The sequence below is a fragment of the Scyliorhinus torazame genome, chromosome 5 (assembly GCF_047496885.1).
Source record: "Scyliorhinus torazame isolate Kashiwa2021f chromosome 5, sScyTor2.1, whole genome shotgun sequence".
NCBI classification, from domain to species: domain Eukaryota; kingdom Metazoa; phylum Chordata; class Chondrichthyes; order Carcharhiniformes; family Scyliorhinidae; genus Scyliorhinus; species Scyliorhinus torazame.
In genome coordinates this window covers 69,114,432-69,140,052 of record NC_092711.1, presented here as the reverse complement: position 1 = coordinate 69,140,052, position 25,621 = coordinate 69,114,432, and the positions used below count along the sequence as shown (strand labels likewise).

At 48.4% G+C, this 25,621-nt stretch overlaps 1 protein-coding gene and 1 long non-coding RNA gene across 6 annotated transcripts; one reads left to right on the top strand and one right to left on the bottom strand.

Annotated features, from left to right (window-relative positions):
- Window positions 1-1,322: 1,322 nt before the first annotated feature.
- LOC140418291 (uncharacterized) lies at window positions 1,323-15,557 on the bottom strand. Of its 3 annotated transcripts, none has more exons than XR_011944913.1 (3): window positions 15,500-15,557; window positions 12,364-12,849; window positions 1,323-2,302 (listed from the first exon to the last, which is right to left on the bottom strand). It is a non-coding gene; the product is annotated as an uncharacterized lncRNA (long non-coding RNA). The 3 variants fall into 3 exon arrangements; XR_011944911.1 differs by lacking the exon at window positions 15,500-15,557 and adding an exon at window positions 15,064-15,201; XR_011944912.1 differs by lacking the exon at window positions 15,500-15,557 and adding an exon at window positions 14,548-15,031.
- On the top strand, window positions 15,319-24,072 carry LOC140418282 (uncharacterized). 3 transcript variants are annotated; one of them, XM_072501746.1, is made up of 4 exons: window positions 15,319-15,392; window positions 15,970-16,059; window positions 19,518-19,632; window positions 22,697-24,072. In XM_072501746.1, exon 4 carries the CDS (start codon window positions 22,808-22,810, stop codon window positions 23,849-23,851), a length of 1,044 nt encoding a protein of 347 aa, XP_072357847.1. In that variant the 5' UTR covers window positions 15,319-15,392; window positions 15,970-16,059; window positions 19,518-19,632; window positions 22,697-22,807; the 3' UTR covers window positions 23,852-24,072. The 3 variants fall into 3 exon arrangements, with proteins under 3 accessions (XP_072357847.1, XP_072357848.1, XP_072357850.1); XM_072501747.1 differs by having other exon boundaries at window positions 19,518-19,639; XM_072501749.1 differs by having other exon boundaries at window positions 15,970-16,076.
- The last annotated feature ends 1,549 nt before the right edge of the window (window positions 24,073-25,621 follow it).

Here is a 25,621-nt window from a genome sequence, read left to right as displayed (position 1 = left end):
TGTTGATCCTGACCTGGACTATGCAGAGATTCCGGTCACTCTGCATCCTCCTCACTTTGACACAGTCCAGCCCGCTCCTCAGCCAGCGGCTCCCGACCCACCCTTGAGGCGGTCAACCAGAATTCGTCGCCCACCTCAGAGACTTAATTTGTGAACTTTGTGGACTTATGGACTTTCTGATTTGTTCTGTTCTTCCGTTTAATCGTTCAAGTGGTTTGTATATAGTGTTCATCTCGTTATTCTTGTGACACACTGTTTTTCTGCACCAGGTACCTTCCCATGTAAATAGCTTAGTTTTTATGTACATAGTCCTGTAAATATTTCACACGTAGTCAGGAACATTCTCCATACACTATTTATTGCCATGCAGGTACATTTTTTATAAAAGGGGGGATGTCACAATATACATCAGTATATCATGGTGCAGACGCACACTGATGGACACACAGTGGGACCAATCAACATACACAACACCGCAGCCAATCACCAGTGAGATCACACGCACTATAAAGACAGGGGGCATCAGAGTTCCCACTCATTCGAGTTGCAGCTAGCTAGGAGGACAGAGCTCACAGCCTACAACTCAGACATTCATCACGTGCTGAGTGCATCGACTGGTTAGGACAAGGCAAAGGTATTTAGTTTAAGCTAATATCGTATTAACCCACAGTAAGTTTAAACAGTTAATGATTCAATAAAATAGTGTTGCACTATTTCAAGTGTTGGTGACCTGTATGTGATCCAGAACACCCAATACATCAGTGAAGATATCGAACTTTCTGTTCATTTAATTGACCAGGCAACACATGGACTATCTTTCTCTCCGGTTTTTATTTAGACATATGCATATGGGAGCTATCTCCCAAGAACAGCATGCAGACTCCCTAAACAATTCATTATTATACCTTCAGGTCGTCTTACAGAAAGGTAATTTACATATTCCAATCAGAGGTTTGCATTTGTTTTTCGCCCATCGATACTCAATCACAACTGGTGGTTCCAATTACCTAATTTGTCTCCCATGATTGTAGTTAACCAATTACAACATCGATATGCTGACCTAATTGCAATACTAACAAGCACATGTCCATAATTATACCATTCAATCAATACTAAGACATATGCAGGCATGGGGAGAACGTGCAGACTCCACACAAAGAGTGACCCAAGCAGGGAATCGAGCCCGGGTCCCTGGCGCTATATCATAGAATTTACAGTGCAGAAAGAGGCCATTCGGCCCATCGAGTCTGCACCGGCTCTTCGAAAGAGCAGCCTACTCCAGCCCACCCCCCCTCCCCATCCCCATAGCCCAGTAACCCCACCCAACATTGAGGGCAATTTTGGACACTAAGGGCAATTTAGCATAGCCAATCCACCTAACCTGCACATCTTTGGACTGTGGGGGGAAACCGGAGCACCCGGAGGAAACCCACGCAGACACAGGGACAACGCGCAGACTCCGCACAGACAGTGACCCAAGCCGGGAATCGAACCTGGGACCCTGGAGCTGTGAAGCAATTGTGCTAACCACTGTGCTACCGTGCCGCCTGTGTGAAGTAACAGTGCTAACCATTGTGCTACTATGCTGCCCTGTATTTATCAATATCAGCAGAAACAGACCCATTTCACATATTTCAGTCTGGATGCGATTAACAGCAGAATCCAACCATTAGAGTTAGTTGTGAATTCTTTGATGTTTCAGCAGGTTGGATGACTGAGTGAATCCCTTCCCACAATCAGAGCAGGTGAACGGCCTCTCCCCAGTGTGAACTCGCTGGTGTACAATGAGGTTATATGATTGTCTGAACCCAGTCCCACAGTAAGAGCACCTGAATGGTCTCTCCTGATGGTGAACATGTTGATAGAGCATCAGTACACCGGAACCTTTGGAGCACTTCCCACAGTCTGGGCATTTAAACGGTCTTTCCCCAGTATGAACTCGCTGATGTGTCAACAGGTAGGATGAAGAAGTGAATCCCTTCCCACACTCGGAGCAGGTGAACGGTCTCTCCCCAGCGTGGCTACGCCGATGAATTTCCAGCTTAGATGGGTAACTAAATCCCTTACCACAGTCCCCACATTTCCATGGTTTCTCCATGGAGTGACTGCTGTTTTGACAGGTCAGATGTTGGCGGAAACCTCATCCACCCAGAAAACAGTTTCTCCTCACTGTGAACGGTGCTTTTCAGTTCTACGTTCAAAATCCGATGATATTCAGGTTACAAAAACATCAGCAACTGTCACATTTGACGGAATGATTAGGCTGAGTTTCCCGACTGTAAGTCCTTCCCCTTCTTACATCCTGTGAAATGGATTTAAAACAGAAAGAAAAAGTGAGAAAGAAACCACAAAAACAGTTTCTGAAACTGAGCTGAATGAATCTGGTAATTTGTGGGATCAGCACTCAGAAAAAAGTGACCAGGAAAACTGTTGGATTGTTGCAGAAGCCCAACTGGATCACTCATGTCCTTCAGGAAAGGGAGGCTGCCACCCAGTCTGGACTGACACAAGACGCTGGTCTCTGTGGGAGACGGAGGGAGAAGTGGGAAAAGCAGGGGCTGAAAGAGAAAGATCTATATATCTACAACCAGACACAGTCTTCCAAACCCTCGGCCCCTACCACCTAGATGGACGAGAGTAGCAGGTTTATGTGAAGAACACCATCTCCAAGTTCCCCCCAACTCACACATCATCCTGACTTCTCTGACATCTAGTGCTGCATGAACAGAAATTTCCTCCAATTAAATATTGGAAAAACTGAAGCCATTGTCTTCAGTTCCTGCTTCAACCCTAGCTGCCAACTCCATCCCTTTCCCCAGCAACTTTCTGAAGCTGAATAAGACGGTTGAGAGCCTTGGTGTCATACCTGATCAGAGATGATTATCTGCACCATCACTAAGACTGCCTATTTCCACTTCAGTAACATTGTCTCACTTAACCCCTGCCTCAGGTTGTCTGCTTCTAAAACTTGTAAATATATATACGCAACTGTTACCTTTAAACTTGATTATTCTAACACACACCTGGCCACCTCCCACCTTCAACCCTACATAAAATTGAGACGTGTACCGAGGTACAGTGAAAAGGATTGTTCTGCGTATTGTCCAGGCAGATCATTCCATAAATGAAAAACATAGGACATACGATAAATACATAGACATTGGGTGAAGCATATGGAGTATTGTATATTACAGAGTATAATTTCCTCCAACCCTTTGAGATTACTGCGCCTGACAGCTGCCCCACATCCCCACTGGAGGCAGACATTGAGCAGCTGGAGCCTGCAGCTTGGAACTCGGCGTGGAAGCAGAGGGTGAATGAAAGGCAATAAAGTCTAACACTCACAGCAATCTACAATCCACTCACATGACCGAATAGGGAGACAGAATTTGTAAATGCTCAAAACATGACTCCAGTAAAATGCTCCACAAGAAAAATACATTGGTTTCTCTTCTGCAAACCCCCTCCTTCTGACCAACCCCCTGTAAAAGGAGTTTCCAGAATCCATCCCTGTCAGTCCAGGAGAGAAATTCACAACATTCTCTCCTCCTGCTGACAGGGAGCACCGCGCATGCGCCCTTAACTCGGTAAAAATGGCGGCCGTTAAACCGGCTCCAACAAAAGTCTCGGAGGAACCGAGAATTCTTTGGAATGAGGCCGAAACATGGTTTTTCAATAAGTTTTCAGATGTCCTGTCCTAAGCTCCCCCGGCATACAATCAGTTCCATTTCTCCCGCCAGCCCCATTCCTCTCCAGTCCTTTCTCACCCGAAACCTCGGGTTCTCACCCCGTTAACCAAACTGCGCATGCTCCAATCACAGCAGTCCGGGCGCATGCGCAGTCTCTCCTTGTAGGGAAGATCGGTTGCATTCGGACACAATCTTGGTGAAGTCTAAATTATCATTTGTGATCCGATTAGCTGAAGGGCCCAGGTGGGAAATTAGGAATTAATTGTTTGGAAAGCTCCAGTGGATTGGTTCTGTACCATAGTGCTGTCCTGGATATATTTTTTTCTTTTTTTTTTAAATTTAGTGTACCCAATTTATTTTTTCCAATTAAGGGGCAATTTAATCCACCTAACCTGCACATCTTTTGGGGTGTGGGGGTGAAACCCACGCAGACATGGGGAGAATGTGCAAACTCCATACGGACAGTGACCCAGGGCCGGGATTCGAACCCGGGTCCTCAGTGCCACAGCCCCAGTGCTAACCACTGCACCACATTCCACCCCGTCCTGGATATTAATAACATTAGAAGCTAGTCAAATTTGAAACAACTCGTGAGTGATCAAGTGGGATGAATGAATCTTTTTCCACACATACGACATTTAAACAGCCTCTCACCAATCACAATGCACCAATCGTGTAACAAATCTATTGACGTTTTGAAGCTGGAGTGTTAACTGCGAAGTATCTGAACAGTCTGCCTCCAGTGTGACTGCTGATGTCAGTAAGTGTGAAAACGGAATTAATTTTTTTCTGCATACAACTGGTGAACAGCCTTTCTGTATTATGATTGTATCCACCCAATGAATAACTGAATACCATCCCAGTCTTCAGTAACTACAGCATGTTTTATACAGTGCCTTCGTCACAGTAAAATGTTGCAAAATGTTTTTTAAAAATATTTTATTGAAAATTTTTGGCCAACCATCACAGTACATTGTGTATCCTTTACACAGTAATATAACAATATAAATAACAATGGCCAGTTTTATAAACAAGAAATAAATAATATGTAAACAAAAACAAAACTAAATGGCAACTGCCTTGTCCCAGATAGATATTCTCCAAAAATATGTTTTAACAGTCCAATGTGCAATTATCTATAACAACAACCTATACATATTATACTTATATATTAACAGCCCTGAGAATCCCTCTGGTTCCAGTCATATGCGCCCTGTGTAACACCTTAAATTGTATCAGGCTTAGCCTGGCACACGAGGACGATGCGCTTACCCTATTTAGGGCATCAGCCCACAGCCCCTCCTCAATCTCCTCCCCCAGCTCTTCTTCCCATTTCCCTTTCAGCTCGTCTACCATAATCTCCCCATCGTCTCTCATCTCCCTATATATGTCTGACACCTTACCGTCCCCCACCCATGTCTTTGAGATCACTCTGTCCTGCACCTCCTGCGTCGGGAGCTGCAGGAATTCCCTCACCTGTTGCCTCGTAAAAGCCCTCAGTTGCATATACCGGAATGCATTCCCTTGGGGCAACCCATATTTTTCGATCAGCGCTCCCAGACTTGCAAACGTCCCATCTACAAACAGATCTCTCAATTGTGTTACTCCTGCTCTTTGCCATGTTCCAAATCCCCCATCCATTCTCCCCGGAGCAAACCTATGATTATTTCTTATCGGGGACCACACCGAGGCTCCCGTCTTTCCCCTATGCTGTCTCCATTGCCCCCAAATTTTCAGAGTAGCCACCACCACCGGGCTTGTGGTGTATTTCTTCGGTGAGAACGGCAACGGCGCCGTCACCATGGCTTGTAGGCAAGTCCCCCTACAGGACGCCTTCTCCAATCTCTTCCACGCCGCTCCCTCCTCTTCTCCCATCCACTTACATACCATTGAGATGTTGGCGGCCCAGTAGTACTCACTCAGGCTCGGTAGCGCCAGCCCCCCCTATCCCTACTCCGCTGCAAAAATCCCTTCCTCACTCTCGGGGTCTTCCCGGCCCACACAAAACTCATGATACTCTTCTCAATCCTTTTGAAAAAAGCCTTCGTGATCACCACCGGGAGGCACTGAAACACAAAGAGGAATCTCGGGAGGACCACCATTTTAACCGCTTGTACCCTCCCTGCCAATGACAGGGATACCATGTCCCATCTCTTGAAGTCCTCCTCCATCTGTTCCACCAACCGCGTTAAGTTTAACCTATGCAATGTACCCCAATTCTTGGCTATTTGGATCCCCAAGTAGCGAAAGTCCCTTGTTACCTTCCTCAACGGTAAGTCCTCTATTTCTCTGCTCTGCTCCACTGGATGCACCACAAACAGCTCACTTTTCCCCATGTTCAGCTTATATCCTGAAAATTCTCCAAACTCCCCAAGTATCCGCATTATCTCTGGCATCCACTCCGCCGGGTCTGCCACATACACCAATAAATCGTCCGCGTAAAGAGATACCCGGTGTTCCTCCCCTCCCCTGAGTACTCCCCTCCACTTCCTGGAACCCCTCAATGCTATTGCCAGGGGCTCAATCGCCAGTGCAAACAATAATGGAGACAGAGGACATCCCTGCCTCATCCCTCTATGGGGCCGAAAATACGCAGACCCCCGTCCATTCGTGACCACGCTCGCCATCGGGGCCCTATACAGCAGCTGTATACATCTAATATACTCATCTCCAAAGCCAAATCTCCTCAACACCTCCCACTCCACTCTATCAAATGCTTTCTCGGCATCCATCGCCACCACTATCTCCGCTTCCCCCTCTGGTGGGGGCATCATCATTACCCCTAGCAGCCTCCGTATATTCGTATTCAGCTGTCTCCCCTTCACAAACCCAGTTTGGTCCTCATGGACTACCCCCGGGACACAATCCTCTATCCTCATTGCCATTACCTTGGCCAGAATCTTAGCGTCTACATTTAGGAGGGAAATAGGTCTATAGGACCCGCATTGCAGCGGGTCTTTTTCCTTCTTTAGGAGAAGCGATATCGTTGCCTCCGACATAGTCGGGGGCAGCTGTCCCCTTTCCTTCGCCTCATTAAAGGTTCTCATCAGTATCGGGGCAAGCAAGTCCACATATTTCCTATAATATTTGACTGGAAATCCATCCGGTCCCGGAGCCTTCCCCGCCTGCATACTCCTAATTCCTTTCACTACTTCCTCTATCTCTATCTGTGCTCCCAGTCCCACCCTCTCCTGCTCCTCCACCTTAGGAAATTCCAGCCGGTCCAGGAAGCACATCATTCTCTCCTTCCCATCCGGGGGCCGAGCTTCGTATAATCTTTTATAGAATGCCTTGAACACTCCATTCACTCTCTCCGCTCCCCGCTCTATCTCTCCTTCCTCATCCCTCACTCCCCCTATTTCCCTCGCTGCTCCCCTTTTCCTCAATTGATGGGCCAGCAACATGCTCGCCTTCTCCCCATACTCATACTGTACTCCCTGTGCCTTCCTCCACTGTGCTTCTGCAGTACCCGTTGTCAGCAAGTCAAATTCTACGTGTAACCTTTGCCTTTCCCTGTACAGTCCCTCCTCCGATGCCTCCGCATATTGCCTGTCCACCCTCAGATGTTCTTGCAGCAACCGCTCCCGTTCCCTACTCTCCTGCTTTCCTTTATGTGCCCTTATTGATATCAGCTCCCCTCTAACCACTGCCTTCAGCGCCTCCCAGACCACTCCCACCTGGACCTCCCCGTTATCATTGAGTTCCAAGTATTTTTCAATGCACCCCCTCACCCTTAGACACACCCCTTCATCTGCCATTAGTCCCATGTCCATTCTCCAGGGTGGACGCCCTTCTGTTTCCTCCCCTATCTCCAAGTCTACCCAATGTGGAGCGTGATCCGAAATGGCTATAGCCGTATACTCCGTCCCCCTCACCATCGGGATCAACGCCCTTCCCAAAACAAAATAGTCTATTCGCGAATAAACTTTGTGGACATAGGAGAAAAACGAAAACTCCTTACTCCTAGGTCTGCTAAGTCTCCACGGGTCTACTCCTCCCATCTGCTCCATAAAATCTTTAAGCACCTTGGCTGCAGCCGGCCTCCTTCCAGTCCTGGATCTCGACCTGTCCAGCCCTGGCTCCAGCACCGTATTAAAATCTCCCCCCATTACCAACTTTCCCACCTCTAGGTCCGGGATGCGTCCTAGCATGCGCCTCATAAAATTGGCATCATCCCAGTTCGGGGCATATACGTTTACCAAGACCACCGCCTCCCCCTGTAATTTGCCACTCACCATCACGTATCTGCCCCCGCTATCCGCCACTATGGTCTTTGCCTCAAACATAACCCGCTTCCCCACTAGTATAGCCACCCCCCTGTTTTTTGCATCTAGCCCCGAATGAAACACCTGCCCCACCCATCCTTTGCGTAGTCTAACCTGGTCTATAAGTTTCAAGTGCGTCTCTTGTAACATAACCACGTCTGCCTTAAGTTTCTTAAGGTATGCGAGTACTCGTGCCCTCTTTATCGGCCCGTTCAGCCCTCTCACATTCCACGTGATCAACCGGGTTGGGTTTTTTTTACCCACCCCCTTGTCGATTAGCCATCCCCTTTTTCCAGCTCCTCACCCGGTTCCCACGCAGCTGTGTCCCCCCCAGGCGGTGCCCCCCTGCCCACCCACCCCCATTCCGGCTCCCCCCTCTCTCCAGCAGCAGCAGCAACCCAGTAGCTCCCCCCTCCCACCCCCCCCACCCCCGCTAGATCCCCCACTAGCGTAGTTACACCCCCCATGTTGCTCCCAGAAGTCAGCAAACTCTGGCCGACCTCGGCTTCCCCCCGTGACCTCGGCTCGCACCGTGCGACGCCCCCTCCTTCTTGCTTCCCTATTCCCACCATGATTATCATAGCGCGGGAACAAAGCCCGCGCTTCCCTTTTGGCCCCGCTCCCCATGGCCAACGCCCCATCTCCTCCACCTCCCTTCCTCCCTCCACCACCACCTGTGGAAGAGAGAAAAGTTACCGCATTGCAGGATTAATAACATAAAACTCATCTTTCCCCCCCTTTTTCCCCCCCTCTTCGCCCCCCATACTCGCCCCACCACTTTGTTTCAAACGTCCTTTTTTAATAACCCGCTTATTCCAGTTTTTCTTCCACAATAAAAGTCCACGCCTCATCCGCCGTCTCAAAGTAGTGGTGCCTCCCTTGATATGTGACCCACAGTCTTGCCGGTTGCAGCATTCCAAATTTTATCTTCTTTTTGTGAAGCACCGCCTTGGCCCGATTAAAGCTCGCCCTCCTTCTCGCCACCTCCGCACTCCAGTCTTGATATACGCGGATCACCGCGTTCTCCCACCTACTGCTCCGAGTTTTCTTTGCCCATCTAAGGACCATCTCTTTGTCCTTAAAATGGAGGAATCTCACCACTATGGCTCTAGGAATTTCTCCTGCTCTCGGTCCTCGCGCCATCACTCGGTATGCTCCCTCCACCTCCAGCGGACCCGCTGGGGCCTCCGCTCCCATTAACGAGTGCAGCATCGTGCTCACATATGCCCCGACGTCTGCTCCTTCTGCACCTTCAGGAAGACCAAGAATCCTTAAATTATTCCTCCTCGTGTTATTCTCCAGCACCTCCAGCCTTTCCACACATCGTTTATGGTGTGCCTCGTGCATCTCCGTCTTCACCACCAGGCCCTGTATATCGTCCTCGTTCTCGGCAGCCTTTGCCTTCACGACCCGAAGCTCCCGCTCCTGGGTCTTTTGCTCATCTTTTAGCCCTTCAATCGCCTGTAATATCGGGGCCAACAGCTCCTTCTTCATCTCCTTTTTAAGCTCTTCCACGCAGCGTTTCAAAAACTCGTGTTGCTCAGGGCCCCATATTAAACTGCCACCTTCCGACGCCATCTTGGTTTTTGCTTGCCTTCCTTGCCGCTGCTCTAAAGGATCCACCGCAATCCGGCCACTTTCCTCTCCTTTTTCCATCCGTATCCAGGGGGGATTCCCTTCTGGTTTACCGCACAGTACTTTTAGCCGTTAAAATTGCCGTTGGGGCTCTTATTAAGAGCCCAAAAGTCCGTTCCACCGGGAGCTGCCGAAACGTGCGACTTAGCTGGTCATCGCCGCACCCAGAACGTTGCAAAACTTTTTACAGGTGTGTTAACAATTCCCACATCAACTTTGTTGAATGTTCCATACACCTATACCTGGGTCTCCAATTTGATCCCTGGAACAATGTCAAAATGAATTTATTCATCAGTCACTCTGGAATTGGCTCTGACATCCTCCGCGACTGTGGGTCACTATCCCTCCTCATACCTCCTGACCTCCCAGACGAGAGCACCGTCCTCCATTACCTCTCCCCCACTGTCCAGCTGAGAGCCACTGACCTCACTCGGCTCCACTCAGACCGATCCAATCAGAGCCAATCAATCTCCAACAATGGCTTCTCTTCTCACTCCATGTCCTTTGGTGTCTCCCAACGACCTATTGATGGCCCCTCTGCCCCTCATCGATCTGCTGCCCCTTGGTGCCACCATCTGAAGACAGGACATTAGGTTCCCCATGTCCTGTGATGACCCCCATCTCGATCTCCCCACCCCTCCCTTGATCAGTGTTTCTGTGTGGTCAGCCTGCTTGTCTATTCTAATGACCTCATCCAAACTCTGCCGCCCTTTTCCCTGATTATCCCCAAATCCCACTCACCCATCACAACTGCGCTCACTGACTTCATCAGCGGGCACGGCTTCATCAAAGCCTCAATTTTAAACTTCTCAGCTCCTGTTCAAATCTCTTCAGGGCCTCACAGCGTTCCTTTATCTGTAACCTCCTCCAGTCAGACATTCTCAGAGCGCTCTGCATTCGTCCAACTGTGGCCTCTTACACATCCTTCAGTCTCTCAGCCCCATTCACTGTGCCTTCAGTCATCGCCCCCTACCCTGGAATTCCCTCCCTGACCCTATCTGCCTGTCCACAGATATCTCCCTTTAACAAACTCCTAAAAACCTACATCTTTAACCAAACCTTTAGTCAGCCCTCTTAACATCCCCTTAGTCATGGAGTTTTACAGCATAGAAAGAGGGCTTTCAGGCCATCGTGTATGCACCTGCCATTAAGCACCTATCCATTTTACTCACATTTCCCAGCACTCGGTCCGTAGCCGTGTCGGCTCTGGCATTGCAAATGCTCATCTAAATGCTTCTTAAATATTGTGAGGGTTCGCGCCTCGACCAACCTTTCAGGCAGTGAGTACCAGATGCCCACCACCCTCTGGTGAAAAAGCTTTCCTCAAATTCCCTCTAAATCTCTTGCCCCTGACCGTAAAACTGTGCCCCCTGGTTATTGACCCCTCACCGGCAGCATGGTAGCACTATTGCTTCACTGCTCCAGGGTCCCATGTTCAATTCCTGGCTTGGGTCACTGTCTGTGTGGAGTCTGCACAATCTCCCCGCGACTGCGTGGGTTTCCTCCGGGTGCTCCGGTTTCCTCCCACAAGTCTCGAAAGACATGCTGTTGGGTAATTTGGACATTCAGAATTCTCCTTCTGTACCCAAACAGGTGCCTGAATGTGGCGACTAGGGGCTTTTCACAGTAACTTCATTGCAGTGTTAATGTAAGCCTACTTGTGACAATAAAGATTATTATTGTACTGTGGGGAAACGTTTCCTCCTATCTACTCTACCCTATTTCCTTTATAATTCTGTACACTTCAATTATACCCCACCTCAGCTTTCTCTGCTCGTAAAACAGCCCAGGCAACATCATGGTGACTCTCCCCTGCAACTTTTTCAGTGCAATCACATCCTTCCCATTGTGTGACTCAGTGTCAGGTTTTTTTTCCAATGAAGGGGAAATTTAGCGTGGCCAATCCACCTACCCTGCACATCTTTGGGTTGTGGGGGTGAGACCCACGCAGAAACGGGGAGAATGTGCAAACTCTACACGGACAGTGACCTGCGGCCAGTATCGGACCAGGGGCCTCGGTGCCGTGAGGCAGCAGTGCTAACCACTATGTCAGTGTGTGCCCCTCAGTGTCAGTTTCTGTCTAGTTGATGTTTTTGAGATTTTCCTCGGGACACTCTCCTACATTAATGGTCTGATGTAAACAAAAGTTTGTTTTAAATCACATTGTAACAGACTGGGGAAGTCAGGATTAAAATAATATCTGGCTAAATGGAGTTAGGTCACAGATCAGCCAGGACCTCGATGAATAAGAGAACAGGCTTGAGGGTGATAAATGACCTCCTCCTGTTCCCATGTCCCTAATAAACCTGGACTCAAACACCAGCTGATGAATGGAAAGTGATGGGAGAGCTGGGGAAGAGACAATTCACCAGTGGCTTCAGCACTGGAGCAGAATTAGAGAGTGGGTGAAATCTCAGGGGAAACTACACAGGAACTGGTTAGGAGGGGTTACTGGATTACGGGGATAAAGGGGGATAAGGTGCAGGCATGGGGCTTGAGGAGGGTGCTCTTTCCAAGGGCCGGTGCAGACTCGATGGGCTGAATGGCCTTCTTCTGCACTGTAAATTCTATGATTCTATGAACTGGAGTAGGTTGTTCAGCTGTTTGAGTTTGTTCTACCATTCAGTTAGACCATGTCTGATCAATTATTATCTCTTAACTTGCAGAACAAATACGTGAATAGTTAATTCCAGTTGATTTTAGTGGTTATTAACAGCAGCAGAAATTAACCACAACTATCAGAATGAATATGGGTCAGTCCTGGATGGGATTACCTGATCAATGACAGGAGAATCTACCTTCAGAAGTTACTTGTGAACTCGCTGGTGTCTCACAAGGTTTTGTGACTGAGTGTATCTGTTCCCACACATGGAGCTGGTGTGTCAGGAGGTCAGTTGAATTAGTGAATCCCTTTCCACACATGGAACAGATGAATGGCTTTTCCCCAGTGTGACCACGCTTGTGTTTCAGCAGGTATGATGAACTGCTGAATCCCTTCATACACACAGAGCAGGTGAACGGCCGCTCTCCAGTGTGAATTCGCTGGTGTGTGCGAAGGTTGAACGATCGATTAAATCCCTTCCCACACACAGTGCAGGTGAATGGCCTCTCCCTAGTGTGACTGCGCTGATGAATTTCCAGCTGGGATGGGGAATGGAATTCCTTTCCACAGTGCCCACATTTCCACAGTTTCTCTATGGTGTCGATGTCCTTGTGGGTTTCCAGGTTGGATGATTTCACGCCTGTAGATTTCAAATATCCTGTAAAAGGAGTTTACAAACGTCACTGTCAGTACAGCATAGAAATTTCAGAACAAACATTTCTAGTTTCGACGGAACATGTTTTCTCCACTTGTTCGTGTAAAGAACATAGAACATACAGTGCAGAAGGAGGCCATTCGGCCCATTGAGTCTGCACCGGCTCACTTAAGCCCTCACTTCCACCCTATCCCCGTAACCCAATAACCCCTCCTAACCTTTTTTGGTCACGAAGGGCAATTTATCATTTATCATGCACATCTTTGGACTGTGGGAGGAAACCGGAGCACAGGAGGAAACCCACGCAGACATGGGGAGAACGTGCCGTCTCCGCACAGAGTGACCCAGCAGGGAATCAAACCTGGGACCCTGGTGCTGTGAAGCCGCAGTGCTAATCACTGTGTTACCATGCTGCCCTAGCAGTAAATCTCCGTCCCACACCCTCTCCCTCCTGCGGTGCTGGAATCCAAACCACAGGGAGACCACCCATTGCACATTTTATCAGATTATCCTGTATTTGGATCCACAGTGCCAGGCTGCATGGTGTTTGGATGCTGTTTAACCCGTACAATGGATCTGTGCAGCACCATGTCAACTGTTCTGGCTGCCAACCAGTCCATTCCCTGCACTCTCAGTTCTGGCAGCATCCCACCCAACACCGTACACCTGCTCCAATGGCTTCAAGCAGGCTGTCCCTTAACTTTCTCTGACAGAGTGAAAATACAATCAATCATTTTCTCTCCTGATCACTGGAGCCCTGAAGCCCCGCCCACCCTGCTGCTCCACCAGATCATAGAATCATAGAAGTTTACAGCATGGAAACAGGCCCTTCGGCCCAACCAGTCCATGCCGCCCAGTTTTTACCATTCAGCTAGTCCCAGTTGCCCGCACTTGGCCCATAACCCTCTATACCCATCTTACCCATGTAACTATCTAAATGTTTTTTAAAAGACACAATTGTACCCGCCTCTACTACTACCTCTGGCAGCCCATTCCAGACACTCACTACCCTCTGAGTGAAGAAATTGCCCCTCTGGGCCCTTCTGAATCTCTCCCCTCTCACTTTAAACCTATGCCCTCTAGTTTTAGACTCCCCTACCTTTGGGAAAAGATGTTGACTATCTACCTTATCTATGCCCCTCATTATTTTATTACATAGAATTACATAGAACATACAGTGCAGAAGGAGGCCATTCGGCCCATCGAGTCTGCACCGACCCACATTAATCCCTCACTTCCACCTTATCCCCGCAACCCAATAACCCCTCCCAACCCTTATGGACACTACGGGTAATTTATCATGGCCAATCCACCTAACCTGCACGTCTTTGGACTGTGGGAGGAAACCGGAGCACCCGGAGGAAACCCACGCGGACACGGGGAGAACGTGCAAACTCCGCACAGACAGTGACCCAGCGGGGAATCGAACCTGGGACCCTGGCGCTGTGAAGCCACAGTGCTAATCACTTGTGCTACCGTGCTGCCCACGGTAGCACAAGTATAGACCTCTATAAGATCACCCCTAAGCCTCCTACGCTCCAAGGAAAAAAGTCCCAGTCTATCCAGCCTCTCCTTATAACTCAAACCATCAAGTCCCGGCAACATCCTAGTAAATCTTTTCTGCACTCTTTCCAGTTTAATAATATCCTTCCTATAATAGGGTGACCAGAACTGCACACAGTATTCCAAGTGTGGCCGTACCAATGTCTTGTACAACTTCAACAAGACGTCCCAACTCCTGTATTCAATGTTCTGACCAATGAAACCAAGCATGCCGAATGTCTTCTTCACCACCCTGTCCACCTGCGACTCCACCTTCAAGGAGCTATGAACCTGTACTCCTAGATCTCTTTGTTATGGCCCGACATGAAGCAAACAAGCCCGGGAGCTGCAAACTCGGGATCTCTGGGTTCTTGTTGGGGGTTTGGGGCCTCCAGTGGGTGTTTGTGAATCCTCCCCGCCCACCTGCCAGGGTTTCCTTCCTTGCCAGAGATGAGAGTCCTCATTGATTTGAGTGCAAAGTGTCAGCTCTTATTTCTTATCACCCCCTCCCCCATCCTCTGGTGTGAACCATCCTCCAGTGTCTGAAGCAGGATGGTGCCCGTTAACCTGGGCCTGTTCCCGGGAGAAAAAGCCCCGCAGCTGCAAACCAGGGAGCTGACAATGATGGTGAAGGGTTTGCGGATCCACAAAGTGTTTCCAAATCCTCCCACCCACCGCCTGACGCTGACTCCGCTTCTCCGGGACAAAGGACTCTTCCCGAGGCCAACACTGGAAATGCGCATGCTCCAAACTCCGTCCCCGCGCCTGCGCTCAGCTGTTCAACTACAGCAGTTGCACCGCGCATGTTCCGAATCACAATGCCCAGGGAGTGATTGGCAGCAGCGCCGGACCAATGGGAAGAGAGGGCAGCATTGGGGGACCCATTGAGGGCAGCTCGTCCTCCCACCAATCGGAGTGAATGAGGGGCGGGTCCGCTGTGATTGAAGCATGCGCAGTGTGGGTAATGGCGATCGAGAAGAGCTGTGGCTTCAGATCCGAAATTGGTAAGGGGCGTTTAACAATATGGAGGGAGCGAGAGATCGCGGGAGTGGGCGAAAACGTTGTGTAAAGTTTTTGTAAGCCGCAATCTTCGGAAAAGAGTTTATACGACCTAGTTTGTACCGAGCGGGGCTGCAGCCTCTCATCTTCGGCTCGGGTTAACGGCCGCCATCTTTATTGAATGTGCATCAGGGCGCATGCGCGTCTGCCGTCTTTGGCCGATGTTTCAATGAGTGGGAGGAGCTTGTTGCCCATTGTTCAGAATGGAGACAACTTGTCCATCAAACTAGATTAGTCTTTGAGTCCCAATGTCTTATTGATGATGCAAAGCGGGGGCAGAAATGAAAGAAAACCTGTTCTCCGGATTTTACTGTCTCATTAGACATCCTACCCCATGTGTCCAAAGCTCTGCGGCTCTGTTCAGTCACATGAAGACCCAGGGCATCTCACAACCCTGAGTCAACATCACCCTAAAATCAGGGGGGCATGAGCGATCATCCTGGACCCATAAGCAAGAGGGGAGAATGTAGTGAATTTCTATCCTGGACTGACAGTTTTTAATTTTGTAAAATTCTTTCACAGGGATTTAGAAAGGGATTCGCAGACAGGAAACACATAAGTAATCCTCACATCAAATTCCGACAGCACCATTCGGATTATCAGGATCTGGAGGTAATCAACCTTTGTGTGTAAGCATTGAGTTCAGATCATTACCACTCACTGTGTAAAATATCATCATCATATCTCCCCTATGGATCTTGCTCACAATCATAAATCTGTGTCCCATAATCCTTTTACAATCTGAAAATGAAAATCGCTTATTGTCACAAGTAGGCTTCAAATGAAGTTACTGTGAAAAGTCCCCAGTCGCCACATTCCGGTGCCTGTTCGGGGAGGCTGTTATGGGAATCGAACTGTGCTACTGGCCTGCCTTGGTCTGCTTTCAAAGCCAGCGATTTAGCCCTGTGCTAAACAGCCCCATCTGCAGATGGGAACAGATTTCTTTATCTTTTGCCGGGTTTGCTGTTGTTGTTTCCGGTGCCTGGGTCATGCCAGGTGGTCCGTCCAGATTTCACTCCATTTTTGTGTATTTGTAGTGGTTGAATGGGCTTGGACCAGTCCATTTTAGGATCCAATACACAATTGAAGTTTGCTCCAAGAATTAATTGATGTGTATTCAGGTCTGGGATGGATCCCACCAATGTTTTTTTTTAAATACCACATCGTCCCAGTTAGGAGCATAGCCATTCATCAGCACCACCAATTTACCCGCCAACGACCCACTGACCACCACGTATCTCCCATTAGTGTCCGCAATGATCTCAGTGACCGAAAGAGGGACCCGTTTATTGATTAGAATTGCATCGTCTTGAGCCCTTCATCAAAGCCCAAGTGAAACACTTGGCTCACCCCTCCGCAGTCTGGTCTGATCTCTAACCCGCAAGTGAGTCTCCTGCAAGAACACCAGACCAGCATTTAGATTTTTAGGTAAGCGAAAATCCTGAACCCTCACTGGTCCACCTAATCCCCTTACGTTTCAATTGACCAGTTGAAGCAGGGGTCTCTCCTCCCCCCCACCCCCCATCACGGAATCAGCCATTTTCACCATGAGGGACTATCCAGCAAATCTTCGAAAAGTACAGGCCAACGGTCCACCCAAGATGGCCGCCACACACACACACCATCAGAGTAAAACAAAATCAGTTCTATAGTCATTATCAGTGAGCCAACCCCTCCCCCACCATTTCTCACCAACGCCCAACCTACACACACAAATTGAAACCAAACCCAAGATCGAAACCCACCCCCCAGGCTGCGGCCCAGACTCTGAACTTGTCGAACCATCCAAAACTGCAGCTTCACCTCCCATCTCACTCCCATTCACCAGCTTGCTGCTGCCGGGACAGCCCTTCTCAGGACAACATGAAAATAAAAACAATGATATTGCCTACTGCGAGGATAAAACATATTTCAGAATGCAGTCCTAGACTCTACTTACTAGACTATCTCTAACACTAAAAGGCCTATACTTAGCTTTGGAACTGGCCCCACCAGGTCAGGGGAACAAATGGCCTTTTGTTTGATTCTGAGTTTGCAGGATTCAAAGCTGGTATAGACTGGTAGCTAGGAGCGCCTATCTGGTAGCGTGCATTGACTGGAGACTTACTTGGTTGATGCGGCAGCTAGGCAGGTCACTGTCAAGGATTGTTTTGAGCTGCTGACTGACCCTGTCAAGAAGGACAATTTGAACTTGGGGGCTTTACTTTATAGTCCCCAGGGGCTTCCTGCCTTTCGGGGCGGACCCCGTACCTGGTCCCAAGTGATTGGACTACTTTGCAATCACTTGGATCGATTTCTCCAACCCTGGAGTGGTTGCCTGATCGCTGGGCGGTTCCTGAGTGTCCATTGGCCTTCCTTTGTCTGCTGGCGCCGAGGAGTCTGGCTTGGCCTTATTTCCCTTAAATGTTTCCAATTGTTCCCGGGGATCGCTCATTAATATGCAGATGGCTTTGGTTCCAGGGCTGTCTGGGTTTCTGCAAGTTCTAATAAACAGGAAACTTTGCACCTGTTAATTTTTTTCCTGGCTTGACTGAATTTCCCTACATTCTTTGCGGATCTCCATTTTAAGTTGGGAAGTGGCCAACCCAGTGGCTACATAATCAGTTTGCAAAGCATAATTTATATCAAAAATATCCATTTCAATGGCGGGTTTATTGCCCAACATGTGTAGCAGCTGAGAATGTGCTCTATCCACATGACAGAAGCTCCTCGCACATGCACAGAGTCCGGCTGTGACTGGAGCATGCGGCGTTCGGGCTGTGACTGGCGCATGCGCAGTTCAGGTTGACGCTGATGGTGCGAGGAGAGGGAAAGAGACAATCGAGTGACTTTCAGGATTGGAGCCGGTGGGTGACTGGGGAGCAATAGAAGCTGCGGAGTGAGCCGGGAGGCTTCATAAATACCCCGTGGAGGCTTCAACTCCCAAGGAAAATGTTAATGGTCCCGCCTTAAACAGCACCAAACAGAGTGAGAGCTGAGCGGTGCCAGGCCTGGGTTACCGGCCGCCATCTTTACAGAGGACAAGATGCCGCAGGGAAGGGGCTGCTTTAGCACAGTGCGCTAAGACAGCTGGCTTGTAATGCAGAAAAAGACCAGCAGCGCGGGTTCAATTCCCGTTTCAGCCTCCCCGAACAGGCGTCGGAATGTGGCGACTAGGGGCTTTTCACAGTAACTTCATTGAAGCCTCCTTGTGACATTAAGTGATTATTATTATTTTGCGCTACGAGCCTGGACCGGATGCCAACTCTCCCGGATTGACTGACTGGAGTCTCCAGGATTTTATTTTAATAATTTGTGGGAGTCACTGGCTGGGCCAACATTTATTGCCCATCCCTAATTTCCCTGGAACTGAGCGACTTGCTCGGCCATCTCGGAGGGCATTTAAAGAGTCAACCACATTGCTGTGGTATGGAATCGTGTCGGCCAGACCAGGTAAGGATGGCAGAATTTATTTTCTGTTCATTCACGGGATGTGGGTGTCGCTGGCTGGGCCAGCATTCACTGCCCATCACTAATTGCCCTTCAACTGAGTGTATCTCAGAGAGCATCTCAGAGAGTCAACCAGCTGACTGTGGATCTGGAGTCACATGTAGGCCAGACCAGGTAAGGATAGAAGATTTCCTTCACTGAAGGACATGAGTGCATCAGGTGGGACTTTGCAACAACCAACAATTGTTTCAGGGTCTTCAATAGACTTTAAATGAATTCAAATTTAACCTTCTGTCTTGGTGAGAATCGTGTCTGGGAAATCATTACGACAGTAAAGAAGATTTTAATGTAATTTTCTTTGAACATTTCTCTTCAGTGGATATAAAAATATTGAAAATGGGGTAAAGGTTATTTGGCTGACAGTCAATCACTGTCCTGTAAGGTAATGAGTCCTTTTGCTTCCTAATTGGCCGAGGAAGGCAGTGTGTCACAAGGATGGATGTGTTGACCGATTAATGGCTGGAGGATGGGGGCAGGTCATGTGATCAAACCTCCAGGAATACATTTAATCAAAGTTGGCGAGGAGAGAATGTTGTGAATTTCGACCCTAAACTGACAGTGAGGTTTCTGTAAATTTACAGGATAATGGAAGTGGACGTTTAACAGACGGGAACGCAAACCAAACGTCACATCACAATCTGACAGAGTCACTCGATTCATCAGAACCTGAATATCAGCAGCATCTGGGTGTGGAAGGTAAAAGGTTTGACTGTTCTGTCTGTGAGGGAAGATTTCAGGTCTCAGTGTGACTGGAAAAGCCCCGAGATTCACAAACCCTGGTTAGGCCAAACCTGGAGAACTGTGTTCTGTTCTGGGCAACAAACCTGAGGAAGGAGAGAATGAAATGAAAATGAAATGAAATGTAAATTGCTTATTGCCACAAGTAGGCTTCAAATGAAGTTACTGTGAAAAGCCCCTAGTCGCCACATTCCGGCGCCTGTTCGGGGAGTCTGGTACGGGAATCGAACCGTTCTGCTGGCCTGCCTTGGTCTGCTTTAAAGGCCAGCGAATTAGCCCAATGTGCTAAACCAGAATGGCCTTGGAGCGAGTGTAGCACAGATTTACCTGAGTGATATCTGAACCCCCAGATGTTAAATTACAAGGCGAGATTGGACAAAAGTGTCAGCTGGCAGCACGGTGGCGCAGTGGGTTAGCACTGCTGCCTCACAGCGCCGAGGTCCCAAGTTCGATCCCGGCTCTGGATCACTGTCCATGTGGAGTTTGCAAGTTCTCCCCGTGTTTGCGTGGGTTTCGCTCCCAAAACCCAAAGATGTACAGGTTAGGTGGATTGACCACGCTAAATTGCCCCTTAATTGGAAAAAATGAATTGGGTACTATAAAGTTATTTTTAAAAATAAAAAAAAAAAAACATTATGGGCCGTGAAGGGCATTCGGTCCATTGAGTCCATGCTCGCTCTCTAATCGGCGCGGTGGTTAGCACTGTTGCTTCACAGCGCCAGGGACCCGGGTTCGATTCCCGGCTTGGGTCACTGTCTGTGCGGAATCTGCACGTTCTCCCCGTGTCTGCTGTGGGTTTCCTCCGGGTGCTCCGGTTTCCTCCCACAAGTCCCGAAAGACGTGCTTGTTAGGTGAATTGGATATTCTGAATTCTTCCTCTATATACCCAAACAGGTGCCGGAGTGTGGTGACTTGGGGATTTTCACAGTAACCTCATTGCAGTGTTAATGTAAGCCTACTTGTGACACTAATAAAGACTATTATTATTATCTGGAGCAATCCAGTCAGAGTCATTCTCCTGCTCTGTCTCTGTATCCTCACAGCTTTATTTCTCTCAGGTTTCTATCCAATTTAAAAAAAAAAGATTTATTGTGTCTATTTCCAAACTCCGTCATAGGCAGCAAGTTTAAGGTCATTGCCACTGGCTGTGTAAAAACATTCTTCCTCATACCTCCTGGACCTCACATGCATAGATACGGAGCAACGTAGAAAATAGGAGCAGGAGGCCATTTGGCCCTTCGAGCCTGCTCCGCCATTCATTACGATCAGAGCTGATTAGGCTCAATACCCTAATCCCGCTTTCCCCCATATCCTTTGATCCCCTTCACCCTCAGTGCTGTATCTAACTACTTCTTGAAAACATGCAATGTTTTGGCCTTCATTAGTTCCTGTGGCGACGAATTCCAAAGGCTCACCACTCTCTGAGTGAAGACATTTTTCCTCATCTCTGTCCTAAATGGTCTACCCCGTATCCTCAGACTGTGACCCCTATTTCTGGACACACCCACTATCGGGAACATCCTTCCTGAATCTACTCTGTCTCGCCCTGTTTGTTTTTTAACATAAATTTAGAGTGCCCAATTCTTTTTTTGCAATTAAGGGGCAATTTTAGCATGGCTAATGTACCTACCCTGCACATCTTTGGATTTGTGGGGGTGAGACCCACGCAAACACAGGAAGAATGTGCAAACTCCACACAGACAGTGGGCCGGCATCGAACCAGGGTCCTCAGCTACATGAGGCAGCAGTGCTAACCACTGTACCACCCACTTTTTATACGTTTCTGTGAGATCCCCTCTCATTCTTCTGAACTCCAGCGAACACCATCCTAACCGATTCAACCTGACCTGCACATCTTTGAACTGTGGGAGGAAACCGGGGCATCCGGAGGAAACCCACACAGACACGGGAGAAAGTGCGAACTCCACACAGTCAGGGTCGGAATTGAACCCGGGTCCCTGGTGCTGTGAGGCAGCAGTGCTGAGCACTATGCCACCCTCCGTCTTGCAACCCTCAAGAGAAAAATAAATCCTTATCCCCATCTGAAATGGGTGCCCCCTTATTTTGCAACAATGACCCCCCTTGTTCCAGATTCTCCCATAAGAGGAAACATCCTCTCCACATCCACCCTGTCAAGACCCCTCAGGATCTTGTATAGTTCAATCCAGGTTTTACCCAAAACTTTAAATCTGTGTCCCGACTGCTTGTACGATCAGTGAATGAAAACAGTTTCTTTGTCCACCTGATCGAAACCTGGTATAATCTTGTGTACCTGAATCAAATCTCCACTCAACCTCCTTTGCTGGAACCATTCTGGTAAATCTCCTCTGCACCTTCTCCAAGAACCTTCACATCCTTCCTGAAGAGTTGTAACCAGAGCTTTATAAAGATTCATAGAATAGAATTAGAACCATAGAATTCCTACAGTGCAGAAGGGGGCCATTTGGCCCATCGAGTCTACACCTATTCTCTGAAAGGACACCATGCCTAGGCCCACACTCCTACCCTGTCCCTGTAGCCCCATTGCCCCACCGAACATGCACATCCCTGGACACTAAGGGGCAATTTATCAAGGCCACTCCACCTAACTTGCCCTTCTTTGAACTATGGGAGGAAACCTGAGCACCAAGTGGAAACCCACGCAGACACGAGGAGAAAGTGCAAACTCCACACAGACAGTCGCCAAGGCAGGAATTGAACCCTAGTCTTTGGCGCTGTGAGGCAATAGTGCTAATCACCACCAGAAGCATAGTTTTGGTGTCAATATTACTGTTTATGAAGCTCAAGATCGAATTTGCTTTGCCAACTACTCTCTTAATATGTCTTGTAGATACACAGAATCCCTCATCACCTCTTTCTCTCTCCTCCCAAAGAGGCCAGTTGGGTTTTTATGACAATTCGGCAGTTTTCATGGTCACTTTTTCCTGGGGTCGGCCCCACAAATGACCAGATTCATTCAGCTCAATTTCACAACCTCACCAACCTCTCACTCCCTATTTTCTGTTTTCAATCCATTTCACAGGGTGGTCGAAGAGGAGGCTTCAAAGTCTGGAGAATCAAACCAAGTTCACATCAAGATCCGACAGAGTCCTCAATTTATCATACCCTGAACATCATCAGAATATCATTGAACATGGAAGGAGAAAGCATTGTTCACAGTGCGGGGAAACCGTACACGTGTTGTGTGTGTGGACGAGGATTCAGTCAATCATCAGGCCTCACAAGCCACAAATGCAGTCGCACTGAGGAAAAACCGTGGAAATGTGCGGACTGTGGGAAAGGATTCACTGTCCCATCCAAGCTGGAAATTCATCGACGCAGTCACACTGGGGAGAGACCATTTACCTGCTCTAAGTGTGGGAAGGGATTCACTAAGTCATCCCACCTGGTGAGTCACCAGCGAATTCACACAGATGAGAGACCGTTTCAATGTGCAGACTGCGGGAAGTGCTGTAAAAGTTCTGGGAGTCTGACAAGCCATCAACGTGTTCACACTGACGAGAGACCGTTTAGGTGCCCGCACTGTGGGACTGGATTCAGACGATCATCTGACCTCGCTGTACATCAGCGAAGTCACACTGGGGAGAGGCCATTCACCTGCTCCAAGTGTGGGAAGGGATTTACTATTTCAGCCCGCCTGTTGAATCACCAGCGAGTTCACACTGATGAGAGACCATTTCAATGTCCAGACTGTGGGAAGTGCTCTAAAAGTTCTGCGGAACTGATGCGCCATCAACGTGTTCACACTGACGAGAGACCGTTCAGGTGCTTTCACTGCGGGACTGGGTTCAGACGATCATCTGACCTCACTGTACATCAGCGAAGTCACACTGGCGAGAGGCCATTCACCTGCTCCAAGTGTGGGAAGGGATTTACTATTTCAGCCCGCCTGTTGAATCACCAGCGAGTTCACACTGATGAGAGACCATTTCAATGTCCAGACTGTGGGAAGTGCTATAAAAGTTCTGGGAATCTGACAAGCCATCAACATGTTCACACTGACGAGAGACCGTTTAGGTGCTCTCACTGCGGGACTGGGTTCAGACGATCATTTCACCTCACTGCACATCAGCAAATTCACACTGGGGAGAGACCGTTCACCTGCTCAGAGTGTGGGAAGGGATTCACTCAGTCATCCACCCTGCAGAACCATTGTCAAATTCATACTGGCGAGTGACCAGTCACCTGCTCCGAGTGTGGGAAGGGATTCACTCAGTTATCCCACCTGCTGAGACACCAACGAGGCCACAAGTAACCATAGTGATTGGATTTTGCTGTTACTCACATTCAGGACTGAACCATGTTCATTTGGGTCTCTTTCTGCTGATGACAAACTCCAGCCCATTTACAGGGGCTAATATTCTGGCTAAAAGTCAAATAAATTAGATTTGTGTGAAATACCCTTGTCTGACTCTGTGAGCCCGTTGCCCATATTGTCTAAAGCTCAATAGAGTCAGGGATTGTCCCGAGATTGGAATATAGCTCACGTCGTTCACGTTTTCCAAATCAGAGCCAGGGAACGACAGGTTCATCAGTGTGACCTCGATTACAGGGAAGATGCTTGACGGATGCTTGGAGATATTGTTTCTCATCACTGGGGAAGAGAAGGAACCATTAGAGATGTTCTAGTGTCCAATTCACTGAGCAAGTCTTGAAACCTGTTCTTCAGCCCAGACTCACTATGCACATCCACATGTTAGCTAATCCACGCCTAATAAATAAATCTGTCCACTCACACTGGTATCCCATTATCATGCACACGTTCCCTATGATTACAACCCATTCATAGACTTTCAGGTGATCTTATCAAAAGTTCAAGGTGGTGTCTGTCTCGAGATCTTTGTTTATCTTAACGGGTTAGAGGGATATGAGGAACAGGTCGACAGGTGGATTTGAAACCAGGAAGAGATCAGCCATGATCTGACTGAATGGTGGAGCAGGCTCGAAGTGCTGAATTGCCTGTCTCAGCTCCTAATTCCTATATTCTATCTCCCTCTGAATGGTCCCAGTATCTTGGGCAGTGGCCAGGCTCACTAACGAATGCAGGATTTTAGATATATTAGATTATAAGTATTTGGCAATTTAAGGGTTAACAGCTAGGGTTACAGTGTGTCTGACTGCTGTAGTCATGTTTTTAAAAAGAACCTTGTTTTGCAAGACCAGAAAGTTTTTAGGAGCCAGAGGTGAAATTAACCAGTGGAATGTGTTTTCAGTCTGGGGTAATGCAATGTTGTTTGACTAGGGGGAATCCCTGGGGAGTTAATGTGTTTTCAGCCTGGGGTAATGCAATGCTGTTTGACTAGGAGGAATCCCTGGGGAGTTAATGTGTTTTCAGCCTGGGGTAATGCAATGCTGTTTGACAAGGGGGAATCCCTGGGGAGTTAATGTGTTTTCAGCTTGGGGAGTTAATTTGTTTATAGCTTGGGATATGATGTCATTGCTGGGTGGAGCTACGGTATTCAGACATTTTGCGAAAGCATTTTGAGTTCAGGTCTGATCTGGCTACCATTTGGACCACAAGAAAGGTATTTTGCTCTCACTGTAAGATAGTTAAAGGAGAGTAATAGTATTTAATGCAGAGCAGAATTGTATGAGGACAAGGGAAAACAAACCATTTGAAACAGCTTTTTGACGAATTCCTGCCAAAAGACATCCAGCCAGGCTGACAAGGTGGTTAGCACAGCTGTCTCACAGCGCCAGGGACCCGGGTTCAATTCTGACCTTGGGTGACTGTCCGTGTGGAGTTTTCACTTTCTCCCCATGTCTGTGTGGGCTTCCACCGGGTGCTACAGTTTCCTCCCACAGTCCAAAGATATGCAGGTTCAGTGGAATGGCCACGCAAAAATTGCCCCTTGGTGTCCAGAGATGTTCAGGCCAGGTGGGGTTACAGGGATAGGGCGGGCAAGTGTGGCTAGGTAGGGTGCTCTTTCAGAGGGTTGGTGCAGAC

What these genes read in the sequence shown, in the direction of transcription:
- LOC140418282 (XM_072501746.1), top strand. Translation starts at nt 22,808, where the DNA reads ATGGAAGGAGAAAGCATTGTTCACAGTGCGGGGAAACCGTACACGTGT.